The sequence below is a fragment of the Pogoniulus pusillus genome, chromosome 6 (genome assembly GCF_015220805.1).
Source record: "Pogoniulus pusillus isolate bPogPus1 chromosome 6, bPogPus1.pri, whole genome shotgun sequence".
In the NCBI taxonomy this organism is placed as follows: Eukaryota; Metazoa; Chordata; class Aves; order Piciformes; family Lybiidae; genus Pogoniulus; species Pogoniulus pusillus.
Genome location: NC_087269.1, coordinates 31,413,592 through 31,441,027, shown reverse-complemented (window position 1 = coordinate 31,441,027; position 27,436 = coordinate 31,413,592). Strand labels below are relative to the sequence as shown.

Here is a 27,436-nt window from a genome sequence, read left to right as displayed (position 1 = left end):
TTCAAGAGCCAGAACTGGGGAAAAACTCCAAACCAAACTGGTCCTAAACAGACAAAATAAGTCACAAAAAATACAAAAGAAAACATTAGATCAACAAGGCATATAATCTTTTAATCTAGCCTAAGATGGAATACAATTGTAACTGCAGATTACTGGCAGGAACTGCAATACTGTGGAGATAGAGCTCTAAAAAGCTCACTTCATAAACAAAATCAGAAGTTCTCCTTTTGAGTGTAAGCATTACATGAAAAATGGCAAAAGCCTAATACAACTCTTTAAAACATTAAGGGAATGTATTCCAAGAAGTTAAAATAATTCAGCTCATGCTAACATCTGTTATATCTCAATATGGCAAAAGCACATTACCAATTTTTACCATCTACAACCACTCATCTACTCAACCTGTCATCAATTCTTTGGATACTCTCTTTAAAAAAGACTTGCGGTTTACCCTTTATTTTTCAAGCTAGCTTAATGCTAGCATCAAACCATGGCCATATTTATTTTTAAATAAAAACAATTCCATTTCTTGCAGCTGAAAAATCAAGTATGTTTGAGAAAGGAAAGAAAAAAGTTCATCCATGCTTATGGAAACCAACAGATCTGTCACCACACTTGGGGTGAAATCAGGGAGAAATCAGTTTCTGTAGAACAGATTTTTATTCTCAGTGGAAAAACCTACATCACGTTTTCAATTTTTAACACCATTCTTGCCCTCACATCAGAGCTGACCTAAGAGGATACCACATTGTTTGCAAATGTATATATAACATTTAGGCAAAGAAAGAGAGTCAAATAATCTAAATGTGATCTTTGAACACATGGCTGTTTAAAATGGTCCTTATTTTTAATTGCTACCTTTAATAAGCTTCCCTTAGCAGGAAAGAACAGCGTATTGGACGGCTAAAGAACATCAAAGCTTTATCCCACCACAAGCCTTTTAGAAAGGAAACTTTGAATTTAAAGAAGAAAATACTTGCAGCATAGTCATATATACACAGAAGGTAGGCAAAGTGCCACAGCTCCTTAGCTGGGAGATGTGAAATTAAGGATGATGCCCACAAGTTCCATTTTGTTAAGCATTTCACTGTTTTCAAGGCTTTCAAACAAATACATGATACCCACCGTGATGTTTTCGAGATCAAGATGTTTGTTGTGAACAGTTTCACACAGTCGACGAATTTTCTCCTTGATTTTATTCATGTCTTTTTCATTCAGCAGCTTGGCAGAAGAAGCATCTTGTTCCAATTCTAACAGCCGTATCATCAGGTCTAGACTAGCTCTGTCTAAATCCATGTTCAAACGATCTCTACTCAGAATGTACATGAGAGCTGCTGTACAAAGGGACAAATTCTTGGGTTTGGAGAGGAAAGAAATAAAGCAGTTAGTTTTTTGTCTTCACATTAGGCACATCTTTCACAATTTTTAGTAAACAAGCTGAAAATTAAAAAAAGCAGCAGCCTGAGAAGTCCCAATAAGTGCTAGCACCTGCATGAATACTTAGAGCTGTACATAGATACCTTCTAGCAAGTTACTCATGCATTCTCCTAATCAATATAACTGAGACACAAGACACAACACGTTTACAAAACGCTTGCAGAAAAGCAGAGTTTTCTACTTTTGAAAGACTCAGTGAAGCAGACAGACTAAGAATCAGTAACACAGTTATCACAGAAAAGACAGATGGCAGGGGAGCAATGTAAAAAAAAGCAAGGGGCACACGGCAAGGCAGGTGAATGTTCTAGTTTGATGGTATAAGCTGGTGGCAGCATCAGAAAATAGAGAGATCATGGGGACAGGGTCTGCATGTGAAGGAAAAAACCCAGGAGTGTCTGCTGACATATATTCTGATTCTGCCAAGCAGGTCTGTCACTCAATAGCTTACCCAAACCTTTCCAGCAGAAACACACGTAATTTCCAGAGGAATTCTGGTTTTTGGAAGTAGCTAGAGTACAAACCAGCTTCCTTCCTGCCTCATTCCCATTAGCTTTTCACAATAAATGTCATTACCTTAACCATCCCTATGCTACACAGAACTGGCATACAGGGACCTCTTACTGGCTAAAGAATACTTAATCCCTCTCCATGAAGGGATTCAATTCCATCTTCATGAGAATACAGAAAAGCAAAGGAAAAGTGTGACTGTCAGGAGGGGACACATGATAGTGAAGAGATCAAAGCAAAGCTGTCTATCCCTAGGGCTAAGGACAGCACTTGCACCAAGTCACTCATCTTTCTAGGTGAGCTCCAAGTTATGGTCAAGAGGAGAAATGACCATGTGAAATTGAGCTGTGCTAGACACAAGACTTTCAGAAACCTTTCACAATATCTGGGTGTGTAAAAACAGCTGGGGGATGGGGGATTGGGGTATGTGTGTCTTACCAAGCTCAACTCTCAAGGGTCACCATGCTGCACACACCTATGATAATTTCTTCATTTTAAAATAGATATAAACTAATGCTGGGATGTGAATACTGCACAGCTCAACAGGAAAGAGCACAGTGTGTCATAGCAGACTGACACCTTGTTTAGATTTTAGTCAACTACCAAAGTAATCATTAGCTGCTTCTGTTTATTTTAGAAGCAAGTACTCATCATATCTGGTCATGCTAAGCAGTATCAGCATTTCCAAAACAGGATTAGGCAGCTGACAAGTCTATCAAAAGCTATATTAAAACTCCTTCCTGTCTGACTTTAGGAAACCCTCAGGTGAATAAAGCCTTTAATCTGACTACTGAAGATGCATTTAGAATACAGAAGGAAGGGTTTCCAAATCTACATTTCCTTTCACAACTACAACCTTGAAACACAGGGTGGCTTTTATTTGCCCTGTCTGTGTAGGCAGGCCATACATTGTTTCCCCTTAATTTCTATTAGCTTTCTCCAATAAGCCTTGCAATTTTATCATTTTAACTACAGAAACTCTTTACTCTGGATTTACTTGCAATTGAAATTTCAGGTTTCTGGAAAAAAAAGACTTTTCTTTCTTCAGAACAGCAGTTACTAAAACAGGACACAGAACCAAATGCATTCCAGAGAAACCAAAGCCAGTATGGAACCCAATAAAGTAACATCTATGAAGAACTAATTTCTAGTGACCAGCATTATCTAAGTGAGCTTCCTGGTTAAAATAATGCTTAAGCTCCCAAAGGAGGTTCTGTCTTCTAGAAAGTAGGCAGCAGTTAACAGAGGGAAGCTGCTAAATTCATAATCTAGGTTGTCAATATTTAGTCTTTTGAAAATGTCAGTGTTCTTAGATCACTGCTTAGAAATGCTTCACAGATACTCTGTATTCTGATGAGGGCAATCATACTCATTTTGTAAGCTTCTGTAGCAAGACTTTGCCTGTCTCAGGCTTCCTTCTTTGCAATCCAACTGACTTCCTATTACGCAGAGAGTAGCGGCTCTTCTCTCACATGAACTTTAGACATTCCACCCAAGTTTTAAGGTACTTGAATCTGAGCAGGAGAGCCAAACAGGGGATTAAGACATTATACAGCAGTTTTCAAGCAGGAGGACGACTGCCATGAAAGCAAAACCAGCATACATGCAGTAGGTAATCAGGCCAGTAAGCCTCTAAATGCTGAAGTGCAACAGGAAAACGTGTTACATAAACAAGGAGCTCAAAAGTGAATGATGCTGATAAAGTGGAACGAACGTGCTTCAGCTACATGCCAGTGACATGAATTTTCTAAAACTCATTTTTCTTACTCCCTGTAGGCAAGTTGGTTTCATCTTGAATATAACAGCTCTACACTTTGCTCTGATTTTCTATGAACGTTAAAAAACTACTGTGTCTGAAAGCTATCTCATGCCCTATCATACATAGAATTCCAGGCTGACATCTTACTAAGTACAACTCATTTCCAGTCAACATCCTAAGAAATAAAATACAAGCAAAACAAGAAAAGGACCAACCACCGAATGATTCATCAAAGAACCAAACTGACACCTGAAAATCCTACTGTTAGAGACTGCAGCTTTTCTTTTTGGATGGTTTTGTTGTCATTTTTTTATTTCCCTTGTTCTGTTCCATAAGATGCTTAAAACACATTTTGCTTCCAAACAGATGTGGAGATAAAAATAAATAAGTAGAATTTACTCTAGACAGAAATTTGATGCTGTATCTAACTATGGAGCTGCACTCCATACTTATACAGACTTCACAGAATTCAGGAAGACATCCTAGCTGAAGTATACTCCAGAAACAGCAGACCATTTACACCCACTTTCATCCTTCTCTTCCCTTGCTTGTTCTATTTATATGGCAGCTTGTGGGAACAGATGGTTATTTTCTAGGGTTCAGCAACACATTTAATGCTTTTAAAGAAAATTATTCACATGTTGAAGACATTTCTGTGCTTAACTGCTAACAGCTAAAATAAACCTGTATTTGCAGTACAAAAATCAGTAATACTCCAAAACTTTCAGAGCACAGCTGAAGAGACAAAGTCAATCAAAACCAGAAACTGTAGCTTAAAGATAAACCTATGAGGAAAAAAAAAAAGGCAAAACAACTAACTTTCCTGTAAATATTTTCAGGCATATCTCAGTAAAATAATCAGTCACTTTGCTTTCCTTGCTAGTTACACTAAGAAAAAAAATCCCTCAGGAACTGCTCTCCTACAGAAATGCAGAAGTCCCCTACTTTCTCAGTCTATTCCACTGTACCAGTACAATGAACGCAGTACCTGCTCATATTAATTTCAATCAGCAATACAGAATCATAGAATCAGTCAGGGTTGGAAGGAACCACAAGGATCATCTAGTTTCAACTCCCCTGCCATGGGCAGGGACACCCTACCCTAGAGCAGCCTGGCCAGAGTCTCATCCAGCCTGGCCTTAAACACCTCCAGCCATGGGGCCTCAACCACCTCCCTGGGCAGCCCATTCCAGGCTCTCACCACTTTCGTGCTCAACAACTTCCTCCTCATGGCCAGGCTGAACCTCCCCACCTCCAGCTGTGCTCCATTCCCCCCGAGAGCGCAAAAAGTCCTTCCCCAGCTTTTTTGTAGGCTCCCTGCAGATACTGGAAGGCTGCAAGAAGGTCACCTGGGAGCCTCCTCTTCGTCAGACTGAACAGCCCCAACTCTTTCAGCCTGTCCTTACCGGAGAGGTGCTCCAGCCCTCTGAGCATCCTCGTAGCAGATTTCCTATCTCCAAAATACTTGAAAGAAAGTATTGATGAAACAACTGCGGGGTTCCCTCCTCAGTCCTCATTAATCTTATAACATATTTGAGCTATAAGTAAAGCCTATTGTGATTTCTTTCTGTTGTGCTACTCAGCACTGAAATTTAGTGGAGATATTTCTATTGATTTTGAACAAACAAATTTTGTGAAGTGATGAGTGGATGAAAAGGTTGTATATAAACACAGCAAGGTTATACAGAGCAGGTCATCACTGAAACACACACTGTCAGTACTTAGAACATCATTTTAGCATTTATTAGTAGTAGTTTGATAATTCAGTAGTTAAAATACTATGCTACTCATAGTGAGAATGCCCTGCAACTATATGTTAAAACATTGACTAACATATTTTTTTCTCTCCTAACAAAACAAAGTTTTTCATCAAATATATTGGAAGTTGTGAATATAATCAACGTTTTTTGTCACTACAGACAAATCATATCATGCAATTTCCTTCTGAACTGTATATGCAAGTTCTTTCAAAAAGCATAACAGGAACTGGTAAAAGACCAAGCAAACTTGGCAGTCTTCATGGAACTGTAGCTGCTCCCTGCATATCTCCTGCAGCTCAGTGTGGTGGCAACTGTCCTACCTAACACAACTATACTTATTTCATTTCTTGTATCACTGGGCATTATTTTGATGGCTCATAAAATACCAAATGCACTGAACCTGTTTACTATGTTTTACAAACAGCCACAGATCGTTTTTGAGGAATGCAAAAGAAGCTGTTGTTCTAAATTAGTTACTTGAAGCTCTATGGCTATTTTCCCCATTCATACAGCCATAGAATCAACCAGGTTGGAAGAGACCTCCAAGATCATCCAGTCCAACCTAGCACCCAGCCCTATCCAGTCAAATAGACCATGGCACTAAGTGCCCCATCGAGGCTTTGCTTGAACACCTCCAGGGACGGCGACTCCACCGCCTCCCTGGGCAGCCCATTCCAATGCCAATCATTCTCTCTGTGGAGAACTTCCTCCTAACATCCAGCCTAGACCTCCCCTGCCACTACTTGAGACTGTGTCCCCTTGTTCTATTGCTGGTTATCTGGGAGACTAACCCCCACCTGGCTACAGCCTCCCTTCAGGTAGTTGTGGACAGCAATGAGGTCAGCCCTGAGCCTCCTCTTCTACAGGCTGCACACCCTGAGCTCCCTCAGCCTCTCCTCACAGGGCTGTGCACCAGGCCCCTCACCAGCTTTGTTGCCCTCCTCTGGATATGTTCCAGTATCTCAACATCTCTCTTGAATTGAGGAGCCCGGAACTGGACACAGCACTCAAGGTGTGTCCTGACCAGTGCTGAGTACAGGGGCAGAATAACCTCCCTTGTCCTGCTAGCCGCACTGTTCCTGGTGATTAGCTTATATTAGATCTCTAATATCTTAAGATTAGATATTAATCAGTAAGATGTCAAATATAATCCCTTAAATGTCTGTTTCTGTGGGTGCAAAGTTTTTGTCTGCAGTTTATGTCATTCTTTTGGAAATACTGTGGCAGTACATCTAATTAGATTCAGGATATCTAATACCATTTCCCATGTTCACCTTTTTTAACAACGACTCAAAAACCAGTATCACCCACAAGAAGTGTTTCCTGTTACAGTTGACTTGAACTTGAAAGTTACTAAGAAGGAAAACCCAAATAGTTTCAGTTTGTAGCTCTCAGGCAGTGTTACAACAAACACTTAAAATTTACCCTTCCTAGATTTATTATAGAATACTGCACACACTTGAGGCATCCTAGAACTGCTATCACAGCACTGCTTAAAGAGACAAGCAGAGGACCTGAAAAATGCCCCACAACAGCTGCAGAAAAGGTGCGAGGGCACAGAGTGTCTGCTCAGCAAGTCTGCTGATGACACCAAACTGGGAGGCTTGGCTGATACAGCTGAAGGCTGTGTGGCCATCCAGCGAGACCTGGACAGACTGAGAGCTGGGCACAGGGGAATCAAATGAGGTTCAACAAGGACAAGTGCAGAGTCCTGCATCTGGGAAGGAACTGCACCAGTACAGGCTGGAAGGTGATCTGCTAGAGAGCAGCTCTGTGGAGAGGGACCTGGGAGTCCTGGTGGATAACAAGTTAACAGCAAAGTGCCCTGGTGGCCAAAAAGGCCAATGAGACCTTGGGGTGTATTAGGAAGAGTGTGTCCAGCACATCAAGGGAGGTTCTCCTTCCTCTCTACTTTGTCCTGGTGAGACCTCATCTTGAACACTGTGATCAGTTTTGGGCTCCCCAGTTTAAGAGGTAAAAGGATCTGCTGGAGAGGGTCCAGCAAGGATGATTAGGGGACCAGAGGGCATGGCTTATGAGGAGAGGCTGAGGGACGTGGGGCTGTTTAGTCTGGAGAAGAGAAGACTGAGAGGGGATTTACTAAATGTTCATAAGTATCTGAGGGCTGGCCAGGAGTCAGGGGGACAGGCTCTGCTCACTTGCTCCCTGGGATAGGACAAGGAGCAATGGGTGTAAGTTGCAGCAAAAGAGGTTCCGCCTCAACACAAGGGGGAACTTCTTTACTGTAAGGGCCACAAAGCACTGGCTCCTCAGAGAGGTTGTGGAGTTTCCTTCCATGGAGACATCCACGGCCTGTTTGGATGCGTTCCTCTGTGATCTGTGCTGGATTTTGTGGTTTTGCTCTGCAGAGGGTTTGGACTCGATGATCTCCTTGGGTCCCTTCCAACCCCTAATATCCTGTGATCCCGTGAAGTCTGGAGATGAGCACTTGGAGCCATCTTTATCATAAAGGGTTATTTTTAAGTGCATTTTCTTTGAAAGAAATTATAGATACGATTAAGGTTTTTAAAAGGTTAAAAATATATATAAAATAGCAACCCAAAGTACAGTCTTTTTTTCTTATATCAAAAGGTCAAATGACTTTTAAAAAGAATTTCCAAATCTCGAAATACATAAAGAGTGGAAGAGAAATTCATCATTGGAACAAAGGTGCTCTTATTTTTCATTTGCATGCAGACTTCTTAAATGGAGTCACTGATCTTAGATTCACACTATGCTAGATGCTTGACCTTCACCTGTGTGTACATAGAATTAATCTGAAGTATACAGGAGTCATCAAACTTTAATGTAATATCCACTGTGTCCATACCTGGTGGTGCTGGGAATCATCCAGTGTTTTGAAAACCATGGCTACCATCCCATGTGCTCTCAGATGCATTCGGAAGCTGGGCATGGCACACTTTGTGGCCAAGCTGATTACACTGGAGAAAATTCATTCCAGATTAGAACAACTAAAATGAAAGCACTTACGAAAATGGCAAGTAAACAAACCTACAAAACATGAGTAGCCATCTAAACCTCAGCCCCTGACAAACTCTGGTGGGATGCTTATTCTAAAATTTCTGCAAGGCAAGTTTGTAATTGATGAACAGAGCAGCATTTTATTCAACAGTGGCTTATCAGCACCGTCATAGGTCTGCTTTATTTTAAGACTGGATAAAACAGGTACCCTGACCTTGCTTCTTTCAAAGAGAAGTTGAAATAATTTCAAATAGTTAAATTGAAACTAAAATATTCATGGATTAAGCAGGAAGTTCTGATTTAGAGATATGAGAGAGCTTATTAAGGATCAAGGCATTATCAATGTGAGCTTCCATCACTGTCATCTAATTGACTGTGCTAGTTTGAAGCTAGCTAGAATATTTTGGTGGGAAGAACTAGATTACAGGCTGTGAAAGGAAAACAATGGTGATGTCTACCTCAATCACAGGCTTGCTATGAAATAGCAAGAAATAAAACCATAGATAACCACTCCTGCTGGGGAACTGGCTGAGCTGCATCTCTAACCTCACCCCTCTCTGCCATTTCTTTGACTAATCCACTTTGCTTCCTAACCCCCTAGCCAAACCTCCATTCTTCCTTGGGCCTGGGGTGAGGTTGAGAGGGGTAGGGGGAAGGTGGAAGGGAGGTTGGAAGCCCCTCCTGGGGACTTAGGTTTCTGGGAGGGGAGTTGTGTTTCTGTATTACCTTTTACCTCGTATATTTCAGTATATAACTGTATATATTGTAAATATCTGCTTGTATATTGAGCTGAGCTGTAAATAATAAGCTTCATTCAATTTCTAGAGACGGCTGAGTCTAGTCTGGGTGATTTCTAAAGGTGGGGAGGGGCAGGTAACATCCAAACCATTACACTCACTAATTAGTCCCTCTTGTGCCTGACTAATTTTACAGACAAAACCCCACAATTTTTCATGTTTATTGCTACACTTAGATTGCTGGAAATACAACAGATGCCAGGAAGAATCTGACTACTGTACTTGTCTTATTGCTGATCAGCACAACAGCTCCATTTTAAACTTAAGTCTTTCCTTAGTTTTATTAGCAAACTGTCTGCCATTTCTAGCACAGTGAAACATATCACACTGTTAAAAATGGATTGCTTTTAAATGTGCAGTAATGTGAGAATGATTCTGAAATCAAGTCTTCCATGACTACTGGGGAATCTCAACATACAAGATTCACACAGTATGGCGTTTAAAGAAGTGTCTTTCTGTTTCTGACCACAACAGCACTCTTTAGAGCTTACCTACCAGTTTCTGATTCTTTTAGGTCTATTTCTATCCTTACACATTGATTTCCTTTCGAAAAATATTTTTCTTTTTATTTCTTAACTGAAAGAAAAAAATTTTATGGTGTTTATACAAGTTACATGTCATGATATAAATTTGGAAAGTAAAAGCCAGTTTAAGATCTTAGGAAGCTTGCTGTATGAGCAAATTAACTGCACTCAATACAAAAAACACTCTTACCTAGCATTATGTTATTCATTTATTCTTATCATAATGCACTCAAAAGCTGGATAACAGAGTTCTCGTGTTCAGTGACAATGTTTAGTGATAGCTTTTGAGGAACATGAAGAAGAATTTCAACTTAGTTCTTTTAAAATGATAGAGGTTTTCTTCTCCTTCACAATTTAATCTCAAGTAAAGTTCCTTCATCATATATCCCTGTTGAATTAAGTTTTTCCTTCTCTAACACTGTAGCTTTGTTAAACAGAGAGGAAAATTTACAAGTATCAAAAATATCTGTAAGAAAAAAATAAAGGGATTATTACAGTTACAGAACATAATTCTAATTACTTTTAAGTCCAGGGAATGGACACTGACATTAAGTCAAACTTTCTCAAGGAAAGACTCCTATTTTTAATACCATTTAAGAACAGTATTTAATTTGAATATTATGAGTGCAGTGAGCATTTCAAGGAAATTTAGGGAAGCTTCCAATTAATATTCAGGCCACAATACTTCCAGTGGATACCAGCTATGTCATTTGTCGACAGAAGATGAAGAACAGGTAGCCAATCTAGAACTGAATGTTGCATTAAAAAAGAGACCAGATGCTGCACATAAGCTTGCACTAAACAAAGAAAAGTTATTGCCAAAAAAAATGACTTATAGCAACAAGGAAAACAAGTGTGTTGAAGATGTCTCTTACTGCACAAGTTTCTGTTTCATCTTCCTAGTCATATTGCTTTTGATTACTCACAATATAACATCCTGATGATTATTTTCAGGTTTTATTCTTTATAGCAGAAGTGACAGGTAATACTTTAAAGCAGGGTCACTTCCTTGATGAATATTTAATTCAGTATCTCTTTTAAATATAAATCAGTGATTTATGTTAAGATATCTTACCTAAGGCAACGTGTGTTTAGGGGCTGATTGCTCTTCAATCCACTTAGCAAGTACTCAATATCATCTGTGAACTCTTGATTTTCACCAAATTCCACTACATCATTGAAGTGCTTTACATGCTGAACAACAGTGTATAACTGGAAGAGACAAATATTTGGACCTAGGTAAGTTGCTCTTGGCATTGATTACAACAAGTACAGTTTAAAATCTATTCAATTTTGAGTACATGGAAACATTAAGAAGTTAATGAAGGCCATTCAACTACTTAGACACAAATATTATCTTTAACAAGAAAGCCAAATTTCATTTTGACACTGTTCCTCCAGTACTTAGGATTACCAATAATTCTTTATCTTAAAAATTCGTTAAGAATACTTACTTCTTTGTCTTCTTTCCTACATTTCAATGCAGTTACTATCTCTTGATAGGGCTGAGTAGGTATTGTCACAGTTTTTATCACTTTGGGAGGTGGTGCAGGAGCCTTAAAAACTCCATCATCTTTATGAATTGCCTCCTTTGAAGATAGCCTTACCTATTAATAAGAAAGTGCTAAAATGGGCAGATGTTTTCAGCACGTAAACATACACTAAATACATCAGGAAACAGTACAGATGTGCAAATGTCAAACTCACATTTTGGGACTATTTAGTCCTTGCCTTACACTACCACGATGTACCTAAGCTGTGTGATAATGTACCTACTCTTAAAAAAAAGAAGTCAGAAATTGCATGCTTTTTCAAATACAAAAAACAGTTGTAAGTACTCAGGGAAGCTCCAGTTGAATTCTGAAACTAATAAAAGAAGAAACAAGTCCTTTACATTTGCTCATTAAGGTTTAGTGAAAGTAAACCAACTATGTTCAGTGTTCAGAAACAATTATTTCTTGAAACTTAAAAGTATCTTACCCTCTTACATTGGAGCTTCCAGAAATGACTGAGGTTGGTTGCTGTACTGAACCATCATTAAGTATGCTGGCCTGGATACGAGCACAGCACTGAGCAGTGACGATCTCGGTAGCCTGAACTGCCTACTCTTCTCAGTTCTAATTACTGGAGGGTACTGCAGCAATGTACTCAGGGTGTAGCTATTGAAAAAACAACCCCACTAACTTGATAATCCAAACTGTACTTTGCTGTAGATAGAAGACTACCAGCATACATTTTGCAGCACCATAAAAAAATTGCCACATAGATAAATCAGAGGAACGGTGCATGCTGTTGTCATTTCATGGTATTCTCCATACACTGGCTTTGTTCACAGTTTTGTTGCTGCTATTTTAGGAACAGCATATTATACCATGAAAATACAGCAAAACCTACTCTGAACTTAGAGCAGGTAGCAGTGAACTTCATGTTAAGTCTAAAATAACTACTGACAAGTTTCCAGTCATCTTAGGAAGTATTAAAGGTTTCTCCTCAACCTACTGCTCTGTACTAGTCTGAGGCTACTGTAAGCTTCAGCATCAGTTTTTCTTCAGATTATTTCCCTGGCACTAATTCAGATGTGAAGACCAACTATAGAAAACAAGGCATGCAGGAAAGAGACTTTCAAATGACAAATTATAGGTGTACAAGTGCCAGTGGACATTTAAATCATCCTCAGTCTCTAAATAACATGAGAATTTTTTTCACAAGTATGACTGAAAAAAACACCATAGAATTAATATGCAGGCCTAGAGGATGCATTGTGCTACTCACTCCAGGAGATATTTTGAAAGAAAGCCCTCCTGTGTATTGTACATTCACAGTCAAAATTAAAGCATAAGTCAAAAGAATCTGCTGTATTAACAAAGTATTCTTTATATGCTGCCTTTATCACTGTGCAGCATTTCAGTACTTCCTTGCTTAGACTCCAGTGGATAAATGCTAATAAACAACACTGGAAAACTGGTTTAGAGCACGTACTGGAAGACTCTGATCTTATCAGTCTGTGAACACAGGAGATCCACTGAAGCATCTCATCCAAGTCTCAGTTAGTGGCTTCCCCTTCAAAGCAGAGAGGCCACTAAGAAAGAGTACTTGGCATAAGCAGTTTGCATACTATGGGTTTCTCACTATAAATCTAGGACAAATTTATGCAGATCTTCAGGTAGCAAATTCCTACAGAAATTAAAGAGGCAGAATCATCTGCACAGGGGTTACCACTGAACTCATTTATCCTGTAGCTTTCAGATCTTAATCAGACATGTAAATTCAAGTCTAAAAAAGTGATTGAAGTAACTTCAGGTGCACATCATGAGAAGTAGATACAAGCAAATTCCTTTAACTGGTTTGTTCAGCCAAACCTCTACCACATTCCACAATTATTATTTTCATGGTTCCAATTACAAAGTGGAAGTCTGACAAGTCAAAATGGCCTGTCTGATTATGAGCAATCCAGATGTTCTCTTAGCCTGAAGAGTATGCACATAAAAGCCCAAGTCCCTGGATTCTCAGTGTCTCAAAAGAGTTAAAAACAATTACCTTAAGTCTGTAGGTGTGCTTACATCTGATACATTCATCTTAGCATTTCTAGCTACACATAGAAAGTTTTGGGTTTTCTCATGGTGTCTAAGGACTTAAGTCAGCAATTCACAATACTTTATTAAAAAGGAAAAATAAATTACATCTTTATTTTAAAGTTTTTCTTTTTTGACCTGCAACTTGCTGATTTCTGTGGGAAAAGACAAGTTAATTCTAGTTCTCACAGATGAAACAGCAGTCTACTGTTCAAAAGATTAAGGAATATATTTTATTTGCATATTGAAATGACACAGAAAATACTGTTTCAGAGTATTTCCGCTGATGATTTTTCTCCTATTAGCTATCCAATAGTTCACATCACAAAGTGGCCTTCATTCTGAATTACTGTGACACTACCAGATATCAAGAGCTTGTGTTTCAGAAGTAGCATCAGTGACTCTTAAAAGGAGATTTACTGTGCTTGAGAGAAAACCATCTACTTACTGGGACACTGGCAGTTTTCAAAACCGGTGGTGCTGGCAAAGCCTCTGATTCTGGCTGGTTCCAGTGTCTAGCGTTATATACAGCTTTTGTGGGAGACTAAAATATAAGAAGAAAAGTTATTCTTTTAAGCAAATTCACCTCTATAGACTTCAAAAATTACTGCAGCAATAAAGCAGTTGAACAAGTAAAATAAGCTTCATTTTCCCCCCTTCTGTATTCCAGCAACATGAGTTCTCAATACTTTATGTATCAGAAAACCTGAAAGGCTTTGAAGCATCTGATGATGATCTTGAAGACAAAGAGACCCAAACAGTGGTAGGCATAATATGTACCTATTTAAACATTTTTTTGACTTTCCACTTCAATTTTTTTTTTTAAGACAAAAGTTCTGTAACTTTCCTAAAAATAGACAGCTATGGAGGAAAAAAAAGTTAGCAAACGTCATGTCAAGAAAAAAATGTCTAGTTTCAAATCAAAATGTAGAACCGATATGACTTTGAAGCTTGGAAGAATAAGTAATACTCCAATGAAATGCCATAATCCATATTAATAAATTAAGAAGCCTTTTTTTCCCCCCTTGCTACTCAAAAAAGTGCCAAGGCAAATTAAAGTGCAAAGTTTACTGTCATTAAATATCTGGGAAATACACTATCATTCTCAGAGGAAAAGACAGAATTTTATTTCTAGCACCTGAGTTTACCAATCTAATTACAATGTAATATTTCAGATTCATACACCATTACAATTGTCACTATTTCCAAACATGCCATGCATTAACTGTATAACACACCTCCTTACATGTTTACATGACATTTAAATGCAGAAGAACTAAAGTTTAAAATAATAATAATTTTTAAACTGGCATTAAAAACATGTTTCTGTCAAAATACAACCTAGCAACTGTCTAAAGCACATACTGGCTAAAGTACAGCCCACAGAAGGGCTACATGAAGCAAAACTAGCAGTACCAGCTATGGATACTTGTGCCATGTCAAAAGCCAAAAAGTAGATTTGTCAGTCAAGAATTTCTGTACTGCTTTTAAAACTCTGCTGCACCCTTTCATTCTTTTTAAGAAAAGAAAGCCCTGACTAAAAAACCTTCAAAGAATATTATTAGAACGAAAATCTCAGCTATGAGTTTTCAGAGCCCAAAAGACTTGTCAAGCACTAAATCACTTCAGTTTCCAGACAAGAGAAAAAAGCCTCTTTCCCTCCTACAGTGAGCTTTGATGTGGTCATAAGGAACTTAGCTGGATTGAACTTTCTTTAAGCACTGCTCATGTAACACTTAACAAGTACACAGTGGTCATTTTTAAAAGTTTCACCTATTTTCCAAGGAAGTTCTTTTTAAATGACACATTTTCAGGTGATGGATATACAAACTACTTCAGCAGCCACACACTGCTACCACGGCCACACGCAGGAACACCAAATGAAGTTTGTTATCACTTCAATTTTTAACTTTGCCAAGTTAATAGAAGCACTAACTTGCCCAATTTCCTGACAACCTCACCAAGCTCAAAAAATTAAACTGAGAAATCACTTTTCATTCCATGATGCTAAAGTCATGGAGGACATCTCTGTCCAAAATTAAAAAGTTGGTGTTCTCTAGATTCTTATTTGAGAAAAGTAACTGCTGACAAAGGAGTTAATTCTTTTCTCCTATACATTTAGTTGGAGCAAAATCCTACCCAGAATATGACCCAGGGTTTGAGATGAATGAAGGGCAATTTAGTAATAAAGACATGCTTTTTAATCATGAAAGAGAGAATGTTTTATAGATATCTGTAATGGAAATTAACCACTGAATATCTTCCATTTACTCACTTTATATTGATTTACTCGCAAGTGTTCCACCAATTATTTCAGTGCACACTTAAGACTGGTAAGTGAGGGTTTAAGTTTCAAGATGCCATATGGGATAATTCAAGGAGATAATGCACTCTCTCAAGCAACCAGCATTAAAGTATAGCATATATTTAGTATCGGTTTCAGCTGATGCATGTTTTTTCTTAACCTTGCAAGGATGCTTAACTCCAGTTCTGACAGTGGTGTACTGGATTCAGCTGCATCAAGTCCTACTAATGTAGGATATTCTGTATTAGAACATAGGATATTCTCTACTCATAGTCCCAAATCTCACTTATACTCTTGTCTACCTCTGCTTAAAGGATACTAATATATTAATATTCCTCTATTTCCTGTCTGGGAGCTACATGCTGCACATAAGATTTTCAGGTCACAGCAACAGGACTGTTGGGCTCAGCTCACCTAGAAGGAAGATGCTGCACAGAAATAGAACTCACACATCAGGATCCTAAACTGATGCTGTTTTGTTACCTTAACGCAGAACTCCCGTTTTTATGAAGTTCATGAGAAGAGCAATACCATACCAGCTGCTCTGGCAGCTAAAGCCCCTGTCCCGTCTGCATATTCATTCTTCTTCAGGCCTTGTACTCCATGACAAACCAGCACAGGGGGAGCAAAGCAATGCTGCCATTCAAATTTATCTTACTCTGGAACTGGCTCTTGCTGACCATGACACTGCAGTCTTGCATTTTCAAAATATATTGCCTCTGGGGCACACACACTCACACAGTAAGGAAGCACAGATGACAGAGATCAAGTTCAGTGCTTCGATATGGAACAAGAACAAAGTGTCCAAACAGCTGTGCCAGCATAATCAAAAAGTTCCACACAGCCTAAGTGCATTTTCTCCAGCAGAGAGCAACAGCTGATGTGTAGGCAAGGGTTCAACAGGGCAAAGAGATTAAGACAATTCCTTCTAAACACTCAGGGCTCAGAGGCTTCTTGAGTCAAGATGGCATCTTTCTCAGTTTATGTCAAAAGTGGGGTTTTCTTCCCTGATTTTCCTTAATCTCTTACTAAAAGCTAGGGCATCCCAAAATGTTTTGTGGCACAGCATTTTACAGCTTGCTTAGGCATTAACCAACACAATATAGAAGAAAGCCACATTTTATGTAAGAATATCAGCAATGCCACCAACAGATGTTTTCTCAGAAATGAGGGCATCTTCATTAATAGCTCTTGTAACAGTGCCTAAACTGTGACTGCAAATGATCATTAGCTAAAAGCTCAAATACCTACGAAAGCTAAGTTTTAACCACTACCCCTCGTAACACTTGGCACTTTCAGGTCAAAATCATCTCACTGGTGATTCTATGCCTTCCCAGCGCTACTTCATTAGATGGCAAACACTGGTTCCCAGCATCCCTGCTGTCTGGTGCAGTATTCTGACTACATCAATCTCAACCACCAAATACACCAACAAAAGTCCAACACTGTTTTCCAAAGAAATATGTTTTAATCAGTTCTAACACATTCTGCAGAGACTGAGTCTCTCGGGGCAAAGCAAATACATCCTTCCATTAGAACCACATCTTAAAGCATCCTTCATAGCACAAAACAAAGATATATTTCCCAAGGAACTGCAAAGCAACTGTGCCAATACAGATCAATAAGAAAGCACCATCTAGATTGCTGTGTGACAGAACTGAAGCCAGGAAAGGTATCAAAGATCAAGCGAATGCCAGTGAACAAAGGCTTTTCAAAAGGGCTTGATTACGAAAGCAGAGGGGTTTGGTTGGTTTGTTTTGGTGTGGATTGTTTTTTTTTTTAAGGTAACTCAAATATTTGTGCTGACAAGCTTCCCCGAAGAAACAACGCTGATATTTAAGCAGCAGTAATTGAAGAAACTGACTTTCTCTTAAAGACAAAACCACCTTGCCATTATTCAAACAATGCAGACTTTTCTGTAAGAATTCTTCCTCTCAAGATACAAGCGCAAGTACATCGCTCCTCTCAATTCTATGTTCTTCAGGCAAATAACTTGGGCAATATTAATCAGCTGTAAGAGCTTCTGCTGAATAGCAGAAGTTTCCTTTTTGGGTATGTATAGAACTGACAGTTGCTTACACACAGAGAGAGGTCTGGAAAAGTGTAAATATTCAAGTGAAGCCATAAAACATACTGTACTGGGAGATTCTGCATGTGGTTCTGGGGTCCTGGGGTGGTGGTGATGCCAAACCAGAACTAATGTTAGGGATTTTACACAATGCACAGGGATGTCAGATTTGTAAGATCATCTCTAAATTGCACAAACTATGGGTTATATTTAGCCTCCCACTTGGAAAGCCTCAAAGCTGAATTTTTTGTGCACTGGTGACTTAGCTGAGGCAATTAACAAGGCAGGAATTATAAAATATGTAGTTATTTTATTTCCAAAAAGCACCACCCACAAACTATATACAAACTAGTTAAATTTGGGTTCTAATTCGGTTAGGAAGATCTTCACAAGGATGCTCATGGCCAATTCATTAATTTAGGAGAATCGGAAAAGTTCAGCCACAAAATGGCTTTGCCCCACTTACAAATAAAAGGCAGCCCAGAGAATGTCTGTGCTACTCATGGCAGTGGAGTAGGAATTTCAAGACAGTCCTCTTTTGTGGCAGTGCTGGAACTGCTTGGAATCTTGATAGCTGTTGAGGGGCTTAGATCTTCCCAAGCTCTAGCAGGGTGCTGGGAAAGAGGTAGATTATCCCTGACCTGACCCTCGTTCCTCTTGTATGGCGGTTTACAGAGGTACAGGCAGGATCTCTTGCAGATGTGCAGAGAGCACGACGTCAGTGGCACTTCTCACCACATCATGAGGCCTTCTCCTGGTAAACTTGAGGCACTTAAGTCTCCAGGTAGTTCAGGCCCAAAACATCAAAGCTACACTGGTCTGAAGCATGCAGCAGAGCAGAACACCTCCAAGTAGAGAGCAGTGAGGCAGAGCAGAACGTAGAGCAGAGCACCACACACTGAGGCAGCTCCATGAGGCAGAAGCAGCACAACTGCTTGCAGTGTCACTCAATTTCTATTATTTGCCCGAGTGTAATGGCTCTTTTGGCCACAGATTCGTCAATCAGAACAGTATTTGCAAAACTGACCATGCCAAGTGAAGCCAGGGCTTACTCACCCTTATGTGGGCAAGATACTAACAACTACCTAAACACTTGTAGGTACCTGTTTATCGCTTTGAGAGTCATAAAGGCCCAAGTCTCTGTTTTCCTCTCACCCTCACTTCCCCCATCAGCAGAAGGGTGGGGCAAGCCAGGACATCTAATAGGTCTAATTAGCCTTCCACAGCAGTTGGCACTCTGCATATATCAGTGCAGCACTGCCTGGCATTGGGAGACGTAAGAGCCAGGGACAGGAGTCACACTGAAATCACCAGCGAAACAAGACAGACAGCGGCTGTTTGCAGGCAAGAATGCTTTCCAAGGTAAAAGACAGTGGCAAAAGAAAATAAAAAAAGTATTTTTAACACCTAGACTGATAAATGCATTATTTATATCCAAGGGGCTCTCAGAATAGTTGTATGCCAGATACCCACTAAAACTACAAGTTCCAAAACAACTCAATAAACCAAAATACACAATTATTTACTACTCAGCACGCAGAGTACTACTCTCTCCTGCATGTCTCCTTTTGAACAGGAAAAAGCTAACAAGTATGTTATATGCAGCACAGAACTACTCATAATGGACTGTTCCTTTTGGAGAGAAAAAGAAATTACACTTCAAGACAGCAAGATGGAGTAGCAACTCAGCACAGGCTAAGCCATATATACCTAACAACAACAAGTTAATCTGGACTCCAGACAAAACAGTAGTTTCCAAAACCGACTAAAAAGACCTAAGCAAACCAGGACCAAGTAATTTATTTAGTGTTTAACCAAATATCCATTATTTGGATTACAGCAGCAGGTTAGCTTCAAAAAATCACCTCTGGGTGCTGCTGTACCATTTAATACAGTACATTAAAAAATACTATGCATGCACCTCACTAAAACAATTACAAGTTGTTAGTCAGACAAAGCTGCCAGTACTGAGACTACATGACACCACAAGCAGGGGGGAAAGTATCACTTAAGTTTTTCTTGCATCAGACTTCCGAAGAAGTACAAGATGGTTTTCCTTGCTTGAGCTTGAAAAGAGGTCTACAGGGCAGCACATAATGATGAAATGGTGAAATATGAAACCTTAACTTGAAGGACACTTTGATAAACATTGATTCTTTAACAGAAATAGTTAATGGTGTTCTGCATGCTGCCTACACTGAGTGAACTCAAAACTGGAAAGCTCAGAGTAGAAGCCGTAGAGTTATGGTTACTAATTTGGTCCCAAACCTATGTCAAGAGATAGGGTACCACAGTTTAGACATACTGACATAAAACTGGAAACATCGCTTCAATCAAGAGAACAGAAAACACTGCATCTGCTTGCAAGTAACTGTACATGCACAAACACATCTTTGTAAAAATTAAGACAAAGTTCCTGTCCTCTTTGTTGCTGAAGTCAGACATATATACATCCCATCACACGCTCCCTCCCCTCCACATGAATCCTAATTTACTCAAAGTATACTAATATCCTGACAGGAAAAAGTTACCAAACTGCAACAGCAATGAAATTCCAGAGATCACATGGCTGGATTACATGTGTGTGTCTGTGTCCATGTGGATCACTTAAATATTTTTCAAATAAATCTCTCAGATGTCCTCAGTTGTGCATCACTGAGCCTCTGGAAATATACACCTGATTTCTCTTTGATGAAACCAAACCTGAAGATGCTTTATCATAGAATCATAGAATCAACCAGGTTGGAAGAGACCTCCAAGATCATCCAGTCCAACCTAGCATCCAGCCCTAACCAATCAACCAGACCATGGCACTAAGTGCCTCATCCAGGCTTTTCTTGAAGACCCCCAGGGACGGTGCCTCCACCACCTCCCTGGGCAGCCCATTCCAATGGGAAATCATGCCAACCATTATAATGGGGATTCCCTAATGCAGATCAGAAAAAAACTAATTCAAAGTAAACATCTATGTCTATCATGGGGATACTGGGCCCTCAACATTGATTGTTTCATCCTGTGCTAATTTGAAGCTAGCTAGAATGTGTTAGTGAGCAGGATTAGATCACAGGCTGTGAAAGAGAAACAAATGGTGATGTCTACTTCACTCATAGGCTTGCTGAGATGTAGAAGAACAAGACTATAAACACAGGTAAGGTATTCACACTTGGGGCACTGCCTGAGCTCTGGGCATTTCTCTCGCTAATCTCAGCTGCCATCTCTCTGATTAATCCACTTGCTTCCTAACTCCCCTGGCTGACCCTCCATTCTTCCTTGGGGCACAAAGCAATGTCTGGGGTAAGGCAGGGGAGTGGGAGAAGGTGGAAGGGCAGTTGGGAGCCCCTCCTGGGGACTCAGGTTTCTGGGAGGGCTGCTGTGTTTCTGTATTACCTTTTACCTTGTATATTTCTGTATATAACTGTATATACTGTAAATATCTGTTTGTATATTGTGCTAAACTGTAACTATAAGCTTCATTCAAATTTCCAGAGCCAGCTGAATCTAGTCTGGGTGACTTCCAAAGTGTGTGTGGGGGGAGGGTTACACCCAAACCACCACACACTCTCAAGGTGTGCTCATGCTTCCTTGCACTATTATCTAAAAGTCCATAAAGTCACAGACAGAGCTGAGTGAACCAACCATGTTCACAAAGAACTTGAGTGCTGTTAATGAAGCATTTGCATATTCATCTGCATAAATTCACTGGCAAATGCAGCTGGTATATTTTCATCTGTTTCAGTTCATTGTTGGTTTTCTTCCCATTTTAAAACTTTCAACAGGACTGAAGTCTTGTGCAGCATAACATTTGTCCTGCAATTACCTTCTGTTGCCTGACTACTCAAACACTGAGTTCATTACTGGGAACTACGCAAAGGTAATGAGGAGGGGGAAAATACAAAGATGGAAGAAAGAATCTGCTTTCAAGAATGTTTTTAATTCATCTTTGTGTCTTGCCTAGGAGTTAATAGCAGTAGGAGCTGGAAGTATAAACCACAAATTTTCCACTGTGACACTAAACATTTTTACATCCAACTTCGCTTCTCTGCTTCCTGAAAAGCACTAAGTAAGCATAAGGGAGAAAAAATTCCATTATTTTTCATTTGTTCCACGTGCCTCCACGAGGCCCTAGCCTGCTACCTTCATGGGGTGTTTTGCATTCCTGCCTTTCTCAGAGCAATGCTGTGTCTCAACTGGTAACATCTTTCCTGACACTGCACAAGAAAAGCAATGCACTTCCATGCTGGTTTGAGACTAAGTGAAATATTTTACTGAAAGAAATTAAATCCTTAGCCATGAAAAGAAAGAAAGAAAGAGAACAACATGTGCCCTATATCACTCATTCTTCTGCTGAGAAATGCTACGAGTCAAAAGATAGCTAAGACGGGCACTTCACACACACACTACTCAGCTCCTCACTTCAGGCTGTGCCTTCTTTCTGACAGTCTGGTCTCTGGCTTTAACTCTCTAATCCACCTAACCCCTTTTTCCTCTAACCTCTTGGCCTTCTTTTTCTGACATCTCTCCTCAGATCTCGATTTATCACGTGAGATACATGTGGGTTGATCTGGTTATTTCTGAAGGGAGGGAAAGAGGGAGGGGGAAGGGTGTTTTGGGTCAGCAGTCCTCCTGGGGACTCTATTTCTGGGAGGGATAATGTGTTTCTGTGTTAGTTTTAATTTCTATATTTTAACTGTATATATTTGTGTATATATGCCTGTTTATGGTGCTAAGCTGTTAATACAGCTTCAGTCCTTAATTTCCAGCCATCTGAGTCTAGTCTGGGTGATTTTCTTAAGTGTGGCGGGCGGGTAACTCCCAAACCATCACAACTTCCAATCATATTGCTACCACACTTTGAACGTGCAGCTGCATACAGAGGACAGAGGAGGAAGCCATTTTGCTAGGCAGAAAGATCTTAGCTTGGTATCTACCAGAACACATCCTTCTTCATCATGGCTTAATAGTAAGGAGAATAAAATCATTTTAATCAGCAATAAACAATTATCTTGAAGTTAACAAACCAACTCTTGGCGTTTGCTTTTGCTCCAAAAAGGGCTTCAAGGTGTTATACCCCAACTCAATTCAGTAAAATTACAGTGGCTAATTCACTCTTCAAATTAGGTGACTAATCTAAAATTCTGCCTATTCTGACCAGTATCCTGTTTACTAACTTAAAGAATTGGTTTTGATCTACTTACACTACCAAGAGACAGAAGATGCCCTCTCTAAGTGGTAAGCACTAGGAAGGCAGTATTAAATAAATATGTTTACCAAATAATCTATTTTTGCAAAAGTTAAGTGAAACAATCATAATCTTTTAACAAACAGTTTTCAACAAATCAACCATTAAAAAATAGATTTTTTTTTCCTTACATTTTAACATATTTTCTACCGGAATTGTATTCTGGCAATATAAAATACATACATTGTTTATAATTGGTTAGCACTTGGAACAACTCCTCTCATGTGCATTGTTCCAATTTTTGGACAAAAAAAACCCACAAAACACCACTTCAGTTCAGGACTGGGCAGATCATCTATTAGAAGCACCAATCCAACCAGTAAATGAAAGTAATGTACAGCAGGAGCAGCAACATGCTATCACAGGTTGTCAGATCTGACCACCATTGTCTGCCAAACTGCTGATGAAACAGACTGCTGGCTTAGTGCTAAACTCATCCAAGCTGGAGACTGGACAGAATATTTTGATTGTCAAAATTCAGCTCAAGTCCTCACCAGTGTCAAAATAGCAAATGTCTACTAACCATTTTTGCTATTAAAAAACCACACAATTTTGACATCTTAAATTAGGCTGCGAATGGTAGCTCAGTGTATATGGCAGCTTGTCCATAGCATCAGCGATTCAGTATCACCGAAGAAATACTGCATTCAGATTTGGGCTCCCTAGTTTAAGAGGGACAGGGATCTGCTGGAAAGGGTCCAGTAGAGAGCTACAAGGATGATTTGGGGACTGGAAGGCATGCCTTATGAGGAGAGACTAAGAGACCTGGGACTTTTTAGTCTGGAGAACAGAAGACTGAGAGGGGATTTAATAAATGTTTATAAACATCCGAGGGCTGGTCTGGAAGGTGGGGACAGGCTCTGCTCACTTGCTCCCTGGGACAGGACAAGAGGCAATGGATGCAAGTTGCAGCACAAGAGGTTCCATCTCCACATGAGGAGGAACTTCTTCACTGTAAGGGTCACAGAGCACTGGAACAGGCTTCCCAGAGAGCTTGTGGAGTCTCCTTCCCTGGAGACTTTCAAGGACTGTCTGGATGTGTTCCTCTGTGATCTGTGCTAGATTGTGTGGTCCTGCTCTGGCAGGGGGGTTGGACTCCATCTCCTTGGGTCCCTTCCAACCCCTAATATCCTGTGATATGCTTTGAAGTAACTGTTCTTCCATTTAGTACATTGAGCTCTCTTCCTACAAGTTATGCAAGATAAAGACAAGGAGTTCTTTCTGAAGTTAGTTCTGACCAGCCTACTCCGATTCTACCATTAAATATATGAAAAGGACCATGACTGATACAGCAAAACTTCAATGTTATGCTTCTCACTGCTGCCTTTCCAGGATTATTTACTTAAAATATGCTATGGAAAAATAATTAACCGAAGGACATGCACCTGAGATAATCTGTGCATACATTAAATCTCAAAAAAGAAATTATGTATTTGAAGAAAAGCAGAATAATTTGCAGGCAAGCAAAAATAAATGTTACTTGCAGGATGTCTTTGATAAACATCTACTGTGAAGTACAATACAAGCTAAGTGGAAAACTACAGACCACGGCACAGATGCATTTCTTTCCCCTCCCACGCACACGTCATTGTCATATTAGTCCTAAGATTACTGAGTCAAACCAGGAGCCATGCACAGTTTCCCACTTCTTCAATTTCAAAACATTTTCAAGTATCAGGTACAAGTACTTCATCTTGGACTTCACGTAAACTTAGACACAGCATTTGTGTCAAGCTGGTATTTATAGCTTCTTCCAGTGAACATGCAGCACTAAATCAAAAAGCTCAGTGACCTGTAAAAGATCTCATAGGTTATACCCTTAAACTTGTGTTACAGCAAATCCTATTAGGAATAACATGATCACATGTAAGCTTTATTATCAAGAACTGACAGTTTCTTACCATGCTTAAAATTTGTAATAGGAATGTGGCAACTTAATGATAACAACCTATCCATGAAAAAAATCTACCTGCAGCACAAGAAAGATGCAACTAAATAGTTAACTGCTGACTAGTTACAGATAAAACTGAAGTCATACAGAAAAGAACAAACCAAACCACACCACACTTTTTTTTCCCCTGGGTCAGCAAGCACTTGATAACAGAAATTATTGCTCTTCACACAGCAGTAATTTAACAAATCAATCCCATTGATCTGTCAAAAACCCCCACACTTTGTAATACTGCATGCATTTATGTATCTTGTTGAGCACATGACAGCAGTTACTTGCAAAACTTGAAAAGCAGTAAGTAATTGCAGGGTTACCACTGGATCAAGTTTCTCTTGGAGTTCAGAAGCACTCTGTCATGTCTGAATTCAGCAGTGATTTCATTCACATATTCAATACTACTGTCAGGACTACCTCTATTAATGTCACTTGATCAAAGTAATGTATGTAATCCTGCTAACACCGCCTGTGTTTAGTGTGTATTTCTCGGTTGCAATGTTGACTTAACCAGGTTAAGACAACTTAATCTCCTTCTTCAGTTTCCTCAACTGAGTGGATACAACTGTTTACTGTCTCCCAGTGAATCAGACTGAGATTTACCTTAAATGTTTCCATTTAGTGGGTTTTGTTTTTAATAAAACAATGGATCTGTTCCTCATTTTAGTTCAAGGTAGAAATTTGGGAAACTGAAAGAGCAAGGGAAACAGGAGTGAGCAGGTAGAGCAAAAGAGCAGCAAAGGCAGCTTCATCAAATACTTTTGTCAGTTGTGGTTTTTGTCTTTCTCAGGCAAATCCAGTCCTTGCAGTATGCTAGGTTATGTAGGTTAGGGTTTGGTACATTAAAAGAAATTAACAAAAAGTACAACTCAAGAAGATTTCAGCTTTTCCTGACAAATGCATTCCACACTAGTGGAAAAGCTTTCAAGCAATGCTACTGCGAAAACATGGAAACTGCTTTGCACAGGAAACTCTGTGGCTGGCCCAAAGGAAATACTATGATCATTAAGTTAGTGGCAAGGAGGTCTTCTCTGTACCTTGTTCTGTACCACCAAATGTGTGCAGTACAAGAGGGGGGGAAAAAGGCACATCAATCTAATACTCTTTCTCTCTGGGGAAATGTATACAGAGTAGCACATCAGGCTTGCTAGAGCTAAGACCTCAACAAGCATGTCTAGAATGTTAGACCTAAGACAAGAGAATACAAAAACGACATTTTAAGCCAGTTAAAATTCGTTTATAAACATTCATGCCTCATTGCAAAAGTGAGCAGTTAAGTGAAATACACAAATTCAAATTGGCCACAGTAAAGAGTAATCATCTTGTCTAGGTTGGTTTCCTGTGGATCAGCAGAGAGAACCAGGATCAGTCTGTATCACACATTTTGAGTTTAAGAGGCAAGTGACATCCTGGAAAATTTTCAGTTCAGAGGATCTGGTGGTCCTTAATCACATGGTGGACAACAGAAATTGAACTGACAGTATAGCTCTGGCATAAAACATCAGGCAGTTAATAACTTCTACAACTGACCAATCAAAAGTTTACACTGGGGGACAGACCCACCATTTTACATTCCTAAGTTGTTGGGTGTTCCTCCCAGGTTCCTATTTAGAGACATACACAGTTAACATAAGACCACTGGGAACTGTTCCAGAGCATTCCTTCAAATAATGATTCTCCTTATTCACTGAACTCTACCCCAAAGCTGTAGTGTGAGGGGCAAGAGAAAGAAATTTCAGGAAAGAATTTTAATGGTCCCTACTTTCAAGTCTGTACAGATTTGGACCATAGCAACAAAAATATTCCTGCATACCTTGCTGTTTTTTTGCCTGATAATTGAGAATTATTTTCATCCTTAGAAAGGGAGCTAACTCAGAAAGGACCAGCAGGTAGACATAACTCAGCCCGACAGAGTTCCCAAATCTACATGCCAGAGCAGGAGTTACTGAACCAGTTGAATTAAACAGCTGCAGACAAACTTTTGCAGATGTTACTCATGTATGCATCACACCCATCATTTGCAAGTCAAGTAATGCCAATATTTATGCACCACAAGCACATAATGATGTTGCTATGGAACATAATATTCCCCTTTAACTCATGGTTGGGATAAAGAGATTTAATTCACTTAAAAGCAGAGTTCTGGCTGAGACTTTACATACCTATCATAATGTACAAGCTGCAGCAACTTTCATGTTCACTATTATGTGATTTCAGTAAGACTCTTTAGGTGAAAGGCAGTTTTCAGAAACACTGTCATTCAGTAAGTCAGTAATGTCTGTAATATTTATTACACACACGCTCAAAATTTCAAGAGCTGGACTTCAACATTACAGTACAATGGTCAGGTTTCAAAAACCATAAAAATAGGCAAGAGCCCTGCTGACTACAAACTGGAAATAACTTCAGCTTCCTCGACCTACTGAAGCTTAACAATACCACCTGTTGCTTCCTGAGTAAGAGAGCTGTTACCCTTTTAGACCACAGCAATGCAAAGTGCCATACCTCTAACACCACCCAGCAGACAATAATTAACAGATT

At 39.5% G+C, this 27,436-nt stretch overlaps 1 protein-coding gene across 2 annotated transcripts in view; it reads right to left on the bottom strand.

The window, feature by feature from the left end:
* Positions 1-27,436, bottom strand: part of WAPL (WAPL cohesin release factor) — an 80,721-nt gene that overhangs the window by 19,394 nt on the left and 33,891 nt on the right. Inside the window, exons 5-9 of one of the 2 annotated variants that reach the window (XM_064145115.1) lie at positions 13,787-13,882; positions 11,221-11,373; positions 10,842-10,978; positions 8,294-8,405; positions 1,126-1,353 (exon numbers count right to left, since the gene is read on the bottom strand). In XM_064145115.1, coding sequence (XP_064001185.1) covers positions 1,126-1,353; positions 8,294-8,405; positions 10,842-10,978; positions 11,221-11,373; positions 13,787-13,882 — 726 coding nt within the window. The remainder of the gene's footprint in view (positions 1-1,125; positions 1,354-8,293; positions 8,406-10,841; positions 10,979-11,220; positions 11,374-13,786; positions 13,883-27,436) is intronic. The other variant, XM_064145114.1, reaches the window with a different exon arrangement.